We start from the raw sequence: 15,173 nt of genomic DNA on the forward strand, positions 1-15,173 counted from the left end.
CAGTGGTGGGTATACTGTAATGACCCCCATTCATATATACTGTGTGTGTGTGTGTGTGTGTATATACATATATACATATATATAGCAAAGCTGTTCAAATATTCTGGTTTATGGGGATCGACTTTTATTTTGTTCAAATGTACATAGTGAGCTGTTGATTTTTTCACCATCTGCCCCAATCAGCTTTCTCAAGTTTCCTCACTTCTTTCCCACAGCCCCAATTGCTCCATTGACCTTCTGTATTTAAAAACCTCCACCTTCTTTGTCTCTGCTCCCTGTGACCTCACCAATCGAGTTAGGTCCCTCTCATTCACGTTCATATATTCTTTCTTGCCAGGGCTAAACATTCCTTTCCAGGACATACTTCCATCTCTCCTCCACCTGTTCTCCGCTTTCACTACACTCACAATTTAATCTGCAAACATCATAGTCCATGATGATTCCTGTCTTACCTGATCTCTCAGCCTGTCCATAGCCATAGCAAATAAGAAGGGGCCCGGAACTGATCCTTGATGGAGTACCACATTCACCTTGAACTCCTCTGTTACACCTACAGGACACCTCACCACTGTCTCACAGCTGTCATACATGTCCTGCACCACTCCAACATACTTTTCCTTCACTCAAGACTTCCACATATAGATAGCAAAGCATAACAATTAATAGGAGGATCCATTAACTTCCAATATTTATTATATGTCTTTTTATATGAATGTATGCAAACTATTTCGTGAGAAAAGGCTTTTGAAAGACATAACTCATTACACTGAATCTCATGTTGCAACCAAAGAGTTCTCACAGTGACACTTTCTCCCCTTAAAGGAATTTTCTGAAAGAAATTACAACTGGTGCTGTTCAGATTCTTTCTCAAAAAACTAAGTAATTCAATCCCCAAACACTTCTTGTTTTAAATTTCAGGCACCATATATGGTTTGATATAATTAACTGTCGAAATAAAAGTGCCAAAAATGGCAAAAGTACAATATGCTTTTTCGATTTAGTCCATAATACAAAGAGTGATTGTCATCAGTTCTCCATAAATCTAACAATGGCACGTTGTTTTGTTTTTTTTTTTTTTTTATGCAGAAGCATTCGCTTGTGAGCTTTCACAATTAGAGATTTTACTGACCTTGAAATCTTCCTTGGCTGTCTGTAAGGTACATTGGGGGCTCAATTTAGCATGCAGAGAGCACATATGGGATGACAGGTAGAAACCAGACGGGCATACATTAAAAAAAGGCAGTTCAAACAAATGGAAGAACCTGAGTGTGAAAGTAGATATTATCCTGAGAACAGATAAAAAGAGCCTCTCTTTCTGGTGCAAATCACTTTGACATAATTTGGAGAATCAATCAATAAGAACACACTAAATGTAAACTTGCATTGATTATGAATTAATACTTAAAATTCAATTAAGCTACCTGAATTAAACACTCACCAACAGGAGAATGACAACAGACAGTTACAGAGTCTCAATAAAAAATGGTCTTCTTTGTACAAGCAATCTTGATAATCCCTGCCATATAAATAGACCAAGAGCTAAGTAGGCTAGCTTACTAGTTCAATAGCATCTAATATAAGTCCCCTTAAAGGGGCTAAATTAAATTTCATAAGCAACCAGTAAAATAAATTAGTCAACTGAGATAAGAAAAAATATGCATAGGAATCACTTTTTTTAAAGAAATGCAGTCGGCATGATATCGATAACAGTTGTCTGTCTCTTTTCAACAGTTTCAGCACAAACAAAACAGACAGTTTTGGTTCGATAATTTTATGCAAATAGATTTTCTATTAATGTGCATTGCAAAATAAAGTTACTGGACTTCAGAGAACTCTTTTGAATCTGCCTTCCAGAGACAACCAATAGGAGTGCATTCTAGTCAACAACTTTGAGTCAGAAAATGGCCATGAGTTCACTGCTGCTCAGAACCATTGTTACTTTATGTGTGTAGATAAAACTAAAACACTGAGCAGTAACCTATGGGATATATCTTTTAAGCTCTCCTTCTCTGATGTATCACACATAGCCCACTTAAATATTTTGATACTGAAAGATAAGATAAGATACGATAAGATAAGATAAGCTTTATTGATCCTTATAGAGGAAATTCTTTTGTCACAGCAGCGTAACAGCTATGTTAAAAAAAACGTCAAAAAAGTCAAATAACTATGAATATAAATGAAATAGCAAGACATACACCAATAAATAAACAGCAGCAACAACAACAACAACAGCAACAACATCCAGGATAAAGATCGACAACATAAAGGAACAGTGGGGGTGAAAAATGCACAACCAGAACTAAATGACAACAAAAATAGGGTGACAATAGCAACGAGTAAAATGAATAAACAAAAATAGGCAGGATGTGTGCAGGCTGGGACAAACAAGGATAAGAAAGACAACAGAATTCAGGCATGATGTGAATGGGTGAGATAGTGAAGGGGGTAAGGTAGTGAAACTGCAGAAGCAGCACAGATGCACTCAGGCCGGTCTGAGGTGTGTGTCTTCCAGACTGCTGTTGTACAGTCCGATGGCCGTGAGCACAAAGGAGTATCTGGAGCATTCGATTCTGCACCGGGGTGGGATGAACCATTGGCTGAAGGAGCTGCACATCCGCCACAGGGGTTAGGAGAGATTGTCCAGGATAGCTCCCAGTTTGTCCTTCATCCCCCTAAATGCCACCGATGGAAGATGGTCCAGGTTCAGTTCCACCAGCGAGCAGGCTTTGCTCACTATCTTAATGTGCCTATTGACCTCACCAGTCCTGGCACCCCCCCCCCACCAGTACACTATACCGAAGAAGAGTCCGCTATCTACCAAAGACTGGTCAAAGATCTTGAGGAGCCCGCTACAGACGCCAAACAACCTCAGTCTCCTCAGGAAGAAGATTCTGCTCTAACCCTTCCTTACGAGTGCATCAGTGTTGTGTGACCAGTCCAGTTTGTTGTTGATTTGGACTCCAAGGTACTTGTAGGAGTCCACTATCTCCACCTCTTCACCATGGACTGTGATTGATACCTGAGTATTTGGAGAAGTTCCTCCCAGGTGTATTTTATAATTTTCCTCAGTATTGACAGGGGTAACACTGTGGCAAACAACACAGTGCAACGGAGAAATGGAATATAGTCCAAACCGCAAAAGATGAGTGGCCAGGTAAATAAATAACTCAAGAAAATAAAGAGATATAATAAATGATACTAGGAGCTGCTGCGACAGGCTGCCATTTTCCAGCGCCATCTTGAAAAAAAAGGCCATCTTTTCTTAGCTTTCCCTTTCCTTAGTCTATGTGCTTTTTTATCAGAGCTGTGTTTGTCAATTGAAGGCTGAGACCCTCCTCTGCTGAAAGAGAGATACAGTATCTGGGCATTTTCTAAAATTCCAGGTTCTAAATTCAGTGGCTGGATCAATCATGGTAAATGGTCTCCACTTTTATAGCACTTACATCTCGGATTCAAAACTAAAAACTGGATCAAATTTTCCCACATGAGAATGGCAGAGTGACCATGCAAGACCCCAACCAGATCATTGTGAGCAGCTGCAGGCTCAGTGTCTTGCTCAAGACGACCTCGTCAAAAGCCAATCACAGCAAAGTTCCACTGCAGTCATAGTTCATTTAGTAGCTTGCACAATTCTCACCACAGTAGGGCTCACCTCAGACAGCTGAGGAGGTGGAAGTGGTGGCCACTGAACCCAGCAGCTTAGCCAGGTGTGATTTTTTGAATAAACTGCGGAAGATTATCCATTCTGTGCTGGTGCTGCACATCACTGGAAAAGAAAGGCAATACGCTTCTGCTCTGCTATTAGCCTGGAAGCTAATGGGTTGCTATGAAAAGCCAACCAATTTAAAATCCAGGCAGGATGCAAGTAGCAGTAGGGGATAACCCTTTATGAAAGCTTGATAGAGACAAAGGGTAAGGAAAGGATGACAAAAGGATATTACTTCCAAAAGTAGGGAAAAAAAGTTTTTTATTTTGGAGAATGATATTGAATAATATTGAATCTTTATAATGTATGTCAAATAAACCTTTAAGAGCATGAGGGATAATGAAAAAAATCCTGGGAACAAATCAAATTCTGAAAACTTTGTGAAGTTTCTCTTCTCTCTGACTACACTTCAAACTCAATTAACTATTGATTAGGTTCATTGAAACAAATGTAAAAAATTAACAAATGTGGAGACAGCATCTGCAGCTCAACAAACACTTTCAGGATAAAGGCCTTGTCTCCATGATCAATGGAGGCCTGTAAAGTTTAAATAGCAGCTATAGCAGGGACCTCCGAAAGACAATCACAAAAACATAGACCTTTACACGTTTACCAGACATTTTGGATTATTTTGAGCAAAAACATCAAGCAATGGCCATAATTAGGCACTCGCTGTTTCATTGTAGATACCAGAACTGGGAAAACAGTTCTCTTTGGCATCTAGAGTTATATGAACAGATATGTGAGAAGGAACACTAACAGGTATGAATACACGGAAAATACTTGTGCAGACAAACTAGTAAACCTTTTTTATTTGAAAGAATTCAACAGAGAATGATGGCACTCTAATGTAAATCCGTCATTCTATATGGAGCTGGATGGGTATTTTTGTCCAACCAACCCAGTGCATGTAAGCACGTAACCTATGGCAGAGAGAATACCGTAAAGCCCTTTGCACCAGTGAGCATGGTTTTGCAATACTTGGGAGAATCAGGAGAGCGGCCCCCACCTTCATTTGCCTCCTGTGGATGTGTGTGTATGTCTGTGTGTGTGTGTGGTGTGTCTGTGCGTGTGTGTGTGTGTGTGTGTGTGTGGGGGGGGGGGGGGGGGGGGGGGTTAGGGCATCTGCAGCCATCAGCCACCACATTATTCCATGGTTCTTTGTACAGTGCATTAATCACAGGGACCCTTGAGCACTTCTATGGATCCAAATATTCCGACCTTGAGGTTACAAGAAAGACATTAGTCCTGATCCATTCAAAGTATTGGAGACAGGAAGGGGAGCAGGGGGAGGAGGCAGAAAAGCTTTCAAGGTAATGAAATTCTGCCATAATTTAAAGTAAAAGACTTGTGGGGACAAGCCTGAGCAAGAGTAAAAAAAAAAAGATTAAATTGCATTTTTTTCTTTTTTCCTTTATTTCAAATTAGGCTTAAGTGCATGTGTATGTGCAGGGGTGGTAGCTTTTCTTTCCTTTTTTCAAACAAAAGCATGATAACGGCATTAACATCCAGAATGAATCGAATCATTTCCAATCCAATTAACCTTTGACAGAATGGATGAGTGGACAAGAATGAGAATGGTGAATTGGAGAGGGAAGAGTAAGCTGAGAGGAAAAGTGTAGACTTCAGTGCTCGGAACCAGGTCTGGTTTATAGGGACTTTGCCATTTTGTGTGTGCTGGCGACTGATCTTTTAGTAGAACAAAGTTTGACTGCCCTTTAAGAAATGAACATTCAAATCAACAAAACAGGCAAGCCGAACAAGCATTTGGTGTCAATTTGATTCTGTTGCTGCAAGATCAGTGGAAAGAACACACATCAGTGTGCTGTTTGTTTATCATAGCAAACAGCAGCTGAATGTAGCAAAGAGCTCAAAACACATTAGCTATCTCTCTCTCTCACCTCAGTCTCTCTTCTTGTGTCACCACCGTCCATTCTGACTGATAGTGGAAGTGGTCCGCAGTTAACCCCACTTATTCGTTATGCTGGCTCTAGCACTGCAACTGCCGTCTATCTATTTCTATTCCTCTTTCACTGGCTCACACACAGCTGCAGCAGGTCCATTAAGTTAATTAAAGGCTCCATTTTGAGTTGGAGCCCGCTAGCAAATTCGAGTGCCAATCAATAGATCTCTGGCTTATTTTGTGGGTGGAAGGGGTGCAGCTGATTTGTAGCTTTGGCAGACAACCCATGTCCCTGTCTGTCTGTCCTCTGTCTCTGTCTAATTTGGTGGCCACCCTGCTCCTTTCACAGTCCCCTTCCTTCTCTTCAATGTGATGTCATTTATCACTTTGCTCTCCCTCTTTTACCTCCAGCTACCCAGAGTCCCGTGTTTCCATCTGCAAGGTAGCCAACTGTGTGGGGTCCTAGCTGAGTTTGGACACGCGTATGCCTGGAGCGGCAGCTGAGATTAACAGGGTGTCCAGAGGGGTGATTCAAGATTGGAGACCAGAGGGGGAGGTGCTATAGTGCTGCAGAACACTTGTCATGGAAGACTGCATTGAGTATGGAAACTTTCAAGATAAATATAGCAATTGCTGGACATGTGAGCTGCATATTATAGTTGAATCACTTTGTTCCAAAAGACAAGACTAAAATAGTGAACAATCATATATTGATCCAGGTTGAAAGTTGTCTTTTGAAATAAAAGTTTCTTCAATAATACTCCATTATCTCCAAACAATCTTTTTTTTTTTTTTTTTGCTATTGTTTCATGCCACAGCAAGAGTGGAAGGCCCACAGGCTAAACAACCATCATTAGCCTCATGCGGTGTTCGTCTGCTATGAATAACTGCTGAGGGCAGCAGGCGGTGTAGCGGTTCAAGATCTGTTGACAAGCTCTCTCTGCTGGGTGCCTCCGTTCCAACAATCCCTCCATTTCTGCCATTACAACGGCAGCATGGACAGTGGCGCAGCTCATCGGTCTTGTTCCCAGCAGTCAGCCGACAATTCACTCCCTCCAGGGAGGTGGCCTATACAGGCCACGATGGTAAGCCAGTGTTGGAGGCCGTTCTTTCGACTTCCTTCTTTTTTCAGTGAGGATGCCTGGTGTTTTTTCCACTACTCTAACCTAAACTCCCTCTTTTTCTCTTCTCTCTCCTCAGCCAAATCCCAGGGGGGCTTGTTCATATTCTCTCCTCTTATTGTGTTTCATCTTTTTCCTGATGACACAGAACTACCCCCCACCCCCACCCCAAACCCCGGAGTATCCAGCTTTCAGCCAGGGAGCTGGAGAAAACGCATGGTTAACCCCATTTTACTCTGTCTATTCAAAGGTTCCCTGACAAAGCTCTAGTGCTCACAGCAGATAAGAAATCATTCACATGGAGTAGGAGAGAAGCTGTGGTATGCATTCAACAGAAGTAGAGGAGAAGGTCATTTTCTGCAAGTCTAGTATTCAAAAGCAAAAGTGTGGTTCTTAGCTGAATAATGCATTATAGCATAAAGCTTTCAAAACAAAATAATTCACTTGATGAGGCACTTCTGTGAAAGAGCTGTCTAAAATGCACACTATTTTAGCGGCATTTGTTCTTACTGTACGACAATGTATGGGCATAGAATTCAGAACTCCTATTTTGGTGGCAACTAATTGCAATATGCATAGAACTATGTTTTATGACCGTGAACAAGCGCTTAATATCCACACAGCAAGTAGATCTTCAACTACAAAGTATCTGCACAGCACTAGAATGGCTGAAATCATGCTTTTTGGTCTCATTCTATCATTTATTTTGCTTATGTGATGGCACTCCATCATTCTAATAATCATATATTGCTCACTGTGTTTACAGGCAAGATAATTTACATAAAAATGAATGTTACAGACATTTTTCCCAATTCTGCCACATCTATCATCTTGTCTCACTGTTCGAGGAGCTGCCATGTACATCACTACATTACCGATGCTTTCCACAATTCATATTCCGATCAAACTGATTCCTGGTCATGTAGGCACTTGGATTATGAGCTCAGGTGAGAGTTTGAGATCTACAACCTTGCAGTAGACAAAAAACTGTTCCTCTAAATAAGTGATAAATTCATTCAGAGATGCACTCAGCTGTGAAGTGACACCATAGCCAAATGATGTACCCATGCCTTGTAATATAGCTGTCAAAAGAAGGGGTTATCAGCCACAAGGTATGACACATAAAAATGTAAATTGTCTGATGGGGAAACGAGGGAGAGAAATAAGACTCTTCTCCACCGCTGCTTTTGCAATGACCCCATCTCTCTTTTACCCCAGTCTTTTTCATTTGCTTTCTTTCTATATTTCACTCACCCACATCAAGCACATGCACTCTTGCTGTGTTTCCAAAGCACATGCTCCCTCATCCTTTGTCACCCTAACCACCTCATTTCTCTAGCCCTCCCTCCTCTCCAACTCTTACTCTGTGCGTAATTCAATCATCCCAAGGAGATGGATATCCATCCCCTAGGAGCGCTTACGCTCTCCATTTCCTAAAGCGCTTGATCAGATTAATTGATTGCCCTCCACTCCCCCCACCTCTGCACCCCTTCTGCCAACTGAGGCTGGTGGGACGGTGGAGGGTGTGCAGAAATCAGGTTTGCATTGATATTTTTATAAAATGTCGTTTGCCTTCTGCCCCCAGACAGACCCCTTTAAAGGACAACAGGGAGTAGATAAAGAACATAAACCAGGAGCATAGAGGAGGGGCGACATGACAGCAAGAATGCCCGCAGAAGCAGACAATCAGGATTTATAAAGCTGACAAAACAACAACCTGGAGCGTACAGGAGACACCGGGACGAACAGGAGATCAAGCGACAAGATAAAGCAGATAGGCGATCAATGAAATGAAATAAACAAGACCGTTCAGAAGGTGCGTATGTGAGTTGAATGTGTGTGCGCTTCTATACGGGTTTTGGTGATGCTTGTCTGTTAGCCTGAATAGTACAACGGAACAAAATGTAGAGGGGAGACGGACCAAGCCTCACACGGAACAGGGGAAGACCTCAACTCATCCATTATAACTGAGAACCAAGCGACTGCCATGTCTCCTGATTGCTGAGTCCCTGTGGATTTCACTCTGTCTGTTAGTCTGTCTGTCTCGCTCCATATCTATCCATCTATCTATCTGTATTCTTCTGCCTGTCTAACTTTTTTGCACTGGGGACCGCAGTAGATGACAGTACAGTTCCAGGGCTTTGGCTTCTACATTATAGCAGGGCCAAATGTGCATACACACAGACATATACACTGACACAAAGACTCGGAGATACACAGACATACAAATACACATAGGAACTCGCTCGTCTCTCTTATCTATCTGCCGCACATGTTCCCCATACATATAAAGCTTTTACCTGAGCACGCCATTACAGCTGAGGCTTTTACCTCTGGAGAGCCAAATTACCTCTCAGATACAACCTTCCCTTTTTCCACTTGCCCTTGGCATTTAGTTCACTTGCATTCCCACTGAACATATAGACTTAAACACTTACTACGGATGCACACGTAGTGCAAAAAAAAAACGCCACAATTCAGACATAGGTAAAAGTAACCTTTCAGTAACAAAGTAAATCAACAGTTTCATGATACTAATCCAAATTTTGTATTAATTACATATTTATTCAGGTCTTTCCTCTTTCATACTATTGTTAGTGTCAGGGTGTGATTTGTAAGAGGATCATTTTTTGAGAGAAGCTATCAGGAAGCCTCGTCTTGTAATGCATCTTAGTTTCTTAAGAGGCAACTGTGAGTTACTGTACAGCTCTGAACTGATCTCTCTCCAGACCAACAGGGATAGTGAATCACAGTAGCACGATGGAGCTATACCAGAGCTTTCATCCATTCTATCTTAACTTGGAGCTCTTCACCCTGCACTGGAGAAAGACTTGAGATGATAAATGGCCCCCACTGGTTTTCTTACTATAGTATATATGGAGGGAGCATACATACCTTTGAAAAGGAAGTAAGGGTTTGATTATCTTTTGCAACAGGGGTGGACATCCCAGCACTACACGAGCAATAGCTGCTCATCCTCAACATTTCCATTTTTTTATGGCGTGATCGTCTCCAACTAATGACCAAGATTTTCTGCCAAACACTGATTTAGTGATTAATTCCCCTGAGGGTGGATGCCATGAATTAGCTATCAAAGGAGGCCGTCTAAATAAGAAAGAGGGTCTGAAAAGGATGTTTTTTGATTAGTAATTTCATGAAGCTCAAGTATGTTTTAAAAAATGTAACAAAACACAGTGAAAAAAGTGTTTATTTTTTCATCTAAAATTAGAATCCGCGTGGTTTTTCTTTAGATCCAACGTATGTCCTGGAATTCATAGATTTAAACATCCAGCAATTATTTATAAGTTGGTGTTTCTGAGACACTTGTGAAGAAACTGTCAGCTACAAATTGGACTTAAAGAGAAGGCAACAGCTGACAAGGATCCAAAAAGAGCTGAAACGCAATGATAACCTGATCAGAGTTGAAATGCAAATTATCTTGGTAAGACTAAATAGCATATAAGCAACAGTGTTTCTGGTTTTATTTTATTTCTCTTTTTTATTATTATTTGCAAAATATGCATCTCAGACTGGCTCAAAAATATACTAATGGCCATGAATATTAAAAATATAGCTCAGGGAGTTTAATGAGGGAAGATGCTTTTAAATTATGACAGATATATTTTTAAGGTAACATCATTTTAGAAATGCAGTGTTTAGGAAATATACATAAAACACATCAGTATGTAATATTTTCACATAAAAAGGATTATTTGAAGATCAGCAAATCCCAAAGAGAAACTGGTCAAGGTTGCAGTTAAATGCAAGTTTCACATTCAATGGTCAGGAATATTGTCTTGCTCTTCAAAGAATGTATTAAGATATCCATGATATCTTATTTCTTTTATATATTGACAAATCCAAAACTAAAACCCAAGTAAAGATTGCATCTCAAGATAAATAATAACAAGGATACTATGTCTGCTGACATATTTTCTGCACTCTGTATTTAGAAACTAAACATTGTTGCGAAGTTCAAATATACTTTCTGCTGTCTTGCACTCAAACTAATCAATTTAGTTCAGTACTTGAATTGTACACACGCCGTATAACACCATGTTGTTTGCAATGGGTGCAGCAGACTACATCGAAGTTCTGACTGCACCCAATTGTAATGCCAGTTTTGGTCAGAGGGTAACAACACTTGGAATTTTTAGTCAATAAAATACCGATTTTCTTATACTGATGTTAAATAAATATTTGATCTTGACTTTGCTGGTATATGGATTAAGTGCTGCAAACACAGAATTTTAGAAATAACAACAAATGGGTAAGGACAACTTAGTTTGGAACTAATGTATGGTAAATGGTAAATAACTGATACTAATTAAGTGTGAGCAATGGCAGAAGGGGCAGTATCCGATCCAGTTTCTATACTGTCAGTATACATGAAAAACCTTCAGGAGGGATGGCAGCACAAGGACAATGAATGCACAAAAAAAATGCCCCCTGTAATTATGGTTATAGGATGCTTCATCAATATTTAAAGGGCTCAGACAGCATGGAAAAATGCTGAAAGAAAATGTGGGGAAAAGGGCAGCTTAAATCAACATTCCCACAACAACTCCAAAACTGCCATTTGCTCACAGGAGAACACAGCGTAATGGCCATCCAAAAGTGCTTTTGTGCTAGGCAATAATAGCAAGTAAAACAAAACAAACAACAACAGATACTGAAAAGAATGACCTGCTGGCTCAGCATCAGGTAAAGCTGGCCTTTGCTTTCATGTTACACTAAAATCATGTGTGCAGATTTTCTGGCCATTCTTATTATTTTTCAGGAGAGCAAAGTGTTTCATGGATTCGAATATTGTCGTTCCATCGACGGCCCTAAGACCATGCAAGTCCATCAGAGTAAGAAAAGAAAGAGTAAGGTCAGACGGATTAATGCTGCACGACAGTTTGGATGTACAGTAATGTACAGTGTGCTGTTTGAGTAAAATAGATTTTGTCCTGTTTTGTTTTGCAACTGTAAGCGGATTTGTGAATTGATGGCAAACTCCTATCATGAAGTATTCAAGACTTGATCATAAATGTAGCAGTTATTGCCACTCCACAGTCAGCCCAAGGCCCCCTCCCAAAAAAAAAATCTCATTTATTCTTTGGCATAAAATTCATATTTAGTAATTAGAAGCCTACAGACAAGCTGGTCAATGTTAACCTAACCCAATGTTAAGGAACACAGAAACCGCGTCTTCTTCAGGTTAAACTACAGTAGGTTGATACTGCTATTATTCTTCACACTAATATGCATCCTTGATCCGAGCTAAAGCAGGAAGTATTGGTTTAAGGAAGTTGGAGTGTCAGTTAAACTTAGACCAACCTTAGAGTAGGGCTGAGTCAATTCAGTGTGGGGACAGAAACATTTGGATGTCATCAATGCAAGCCAATCTCAGCTAATGTAGGTTGAGCGACAAGCTCGAGCATGTGGCTTGCTTAAACTGAACCTATGTTGTTCTTTACAGGAAAGTCATCGCTGCCATGATTAAAACATATTTTATCCCAGTCTAGGCAACGATGTGCCAAGGCTGTGGAGAAAACAAATGTTAATGACATAGAGAACGTGATTCAATGAGTACCCATGAACTCATGTAGCAGCTCCCTGTTGTGACGAGGGGGAAAGGCCATGGAAGTTGAATGAGGTACAAAGAAAATACACCTGTAGAGGAAATGCGAATAGTAATTTGACTGACTTGTTTACCAAAATATGCAGCTTGTTTTTCTATTTCATGGTCAATTTGGGGGCCATATTGGTCGCTTGCTGCAGAGTTAACGCAAACATGCAGGCAGCATCTTTGGAAGAGGGCAGCTGAACTCTTTACCTGACCTCATATCAATCAATACAGACATTAAACTGATACTGACACTGATACGCACGCAAAACACACTCCGTATGCTTGAGTACTCAGCCCACAAACTAAATCAACACACTATTTTTTTTTTTCTAAAAGAATCTCTCCGTCTCACTTTCTCTAGACTTTATTTGCTAAGGGGCTGAGCTCTCAGACTGGGATTGATCCAGAGCTGCTGTCTTGAACCCATGCCCCAAGGGCAGCTCAGTACAAACACACAGCAGCCCCTCTCAACTTACTGCAATCATGTCTACACTTTCTGTTACACCATGACGACATAGATTGCCACACACAAGATGCACAGCGCAAGTATGAGGCACCTCTACCTGGGCTCCTTTATACAAACAGTTGATATTTATTTGAAGGAAAAACGAATCTTAGAAGGGAGATACCGATCAAGAGATCAGCAAAAATGCTTTAAAAACATTCAACAGTTGTTCAAGGTGAAAACCCGCAAAAATAACTGATGTAGTAAAGTCCTTTTGGGAAAAATTTGAATAACCTAACATGTATGTTGGTGGAAATCGATAAGTAAAAGAGCCATTCTGGATATGACAGCAGCAATTTTATACACCGGATTCTATTTGCTGAGTTATTTTTCACGTGTGATGCAGAAAATATATTTTTTTTCTGTTTTTAATGCAAATATCATTTCAACATTCTACATAAATAATTCATGCAAAGCGAGATGGTTTTACAGTGTTTTCAGACGGCTAGTGAGAAAGTCACGCTCCCACCTTTTCCTCCTCTCTTTGAAGTATGAAAATGGGTGGAAAAAGGTTATAATTTGTTTGATTCATTTATCGTGGCTTACGATGAATAAATATCATTAACGGTGGTGCTGCACGGCAGTTAAGAAGTTATGGAATAGCTGTCAGCATAGCTGAAGATGAAATAAAGCAATATGGTGATTAGGAGAGTGAATCCACACACACTGTACCATTCTGAAGCCTAATGGTTCAGTGGAGGCCTGTGCTTTGAACTGCACAAACAGTAGACACAAATGCATATGAAATGACTCCCTGTGTTTTTGCTGTGCCTGCAATGAGTTCCTATTGAGTTTGTGATGGATTCTGATATTTGTAATGTTACTGAGGTGAAGCTTTCAAGTGAGCTAATCTACACTGCCTCCTACAGGATAACATCCCACACTGGACCTCAGAAATGTTAAAGATGCGGTCATCAACTGCAGCACTAAAGTTGATAATGACAATAATTGACAAATAAACCCTTTCTTCGGTGTTACACACCATAATTTTGTGAGAATGGATGTTCAGTACGGTTTGTACAAGGAAAAGTACATCTTCACAGTTATGCAAAGTAAAAGTGCCTGGATGTGCCTCTGCCAGAGTTTTAATGATTCTTCCTTGGAAGTTTTTAATTGGACCCCGATAGGTTTACAGTTAAGGTTGTAACCCCTGATAGCAAGTTAAGCATCCAACACAAAACATTGATCAAACTTATCACAGTTTTATACTATACAGTACCTTCCAAGCGATGCGATTTCCTTTGGTGTCATGCTCCAATGCCATAGGGAACTCCCCGCGCTCATAAAACTTACGGAACATTGTTGGTTTGGAAGGGCGCTCCTGGAAAGCACCTGCAGGTGGAGGCCCAATCACCTGAACAAACGGAAAGGAGAACATAAAAAACAAGATAAATGACTGAAATAAAGACATAAACGCAAGGCATAGACACAGAGAGCGTTGTTTTCTAAAAGCAGAATTGATTGTTTTGTTCACACTAGAATCACCTGAAGCGGATTATTCGAAGGAGTAATTCAAAAAGACATATGCCTGTTTCTCTATTAAAGGAAATTGACTGGTATGGGGTTTGTGGTGTGTGTGTGTGTGTGTGTGTGTGTGTGTGTGTGTGTGTGTGTGTGTGTGTGTGTGTGTGTGTGTGTGTGTGTGTGTGTGTGTTTGCGTGCGCATGCATGTGTGCCCAATTTCCATACTGTAAATGTAGGTCAAGGCAAGGCATTAGGGCAGAAAAAGAAAACTGTGGAAATGTGAAACTTTTTAATCATTCTTTAGTGACAAAATAAATACTGTTTAAAAAAAAAGTTGTATTGTGTTAAATACAAAAACAAGGGCATGTGTTTGGGAAAAGGACATTCATTCAAGAGCCTCAACAAGACCAATAATACAAAATTAACTGCAAGAAGCCAAACTCAAATAAGGTGAATATGAAAAAAAAGCTAGAACCTCACTTGGGACCAAATGGTGAGATAGCCCAAATCAAGTAGAAGCTGCTCATATACTTAAGGACTTTGGATTTATATGATTGAAAACATAAAACAGCATGTTGTAGGGGCTGAATGACAGAACGGTGAAGGCAATCTTTTCCCTGTCTCCGTCCCTTGTGTGCATCCAGTGCCATCTGTGTCATGCTGCCACATGACTGGCAGATGTGTCGCTGTCATTAATCTTCAGATTACCACCCATTGAGAAGAAATTTTGCTAGAGCAGCAGCAGCAGCAGCAGCAGCAGCAGCAGCAGCGGTGGTGGCAACAGAGCCAAGAAGCAATGCCTTGTATTTGGTAGGACAGTCTAAATAACTTAAAGCATTTGTGGTTTTATTACCCTT

At 40.5% G+C, this 15,173-nt stretch overlaps 1 protein-coding gene across 1 annotated transcript in view; it reads right to left on the bottom strand.

Moving 5' to 3' along the window:
- The window catches only part of pacrg (PARK2 co-regulated), a 159,050-nt gene that overhangs the window by 121,408 nt on the left and 22,469 nt on the right, over nt 1-15,173 (bottom strand). The window contains exon 2 of the mRNA XM_086154719.1: nt 14,072-14,206. Coding sequence (XP_086010845.1) covers nt 14,072-14,206 — 135 coding nt within the window. The remainder of the gene's footprint in view (nt 1-14,071; nt 14,207-15,173) is intronic.

This window comes from Fistularia commersonii, chromosome 1 (genome assembly GCF_037954325.1).
Source record: "Fistularia commersonii isolate RoL2024-O1a breed Wild chromosome 1, RoL_Fcom_v1.0, whole genome shotgun sequence".
Taxonomy (NCBI): domain Eukaryota; kingdom Metazoa; phylum Chordata; class Actinopteri; order Syngnathiformes; family Fistulariidae; genus Fistularia; species Fistularia commersonii.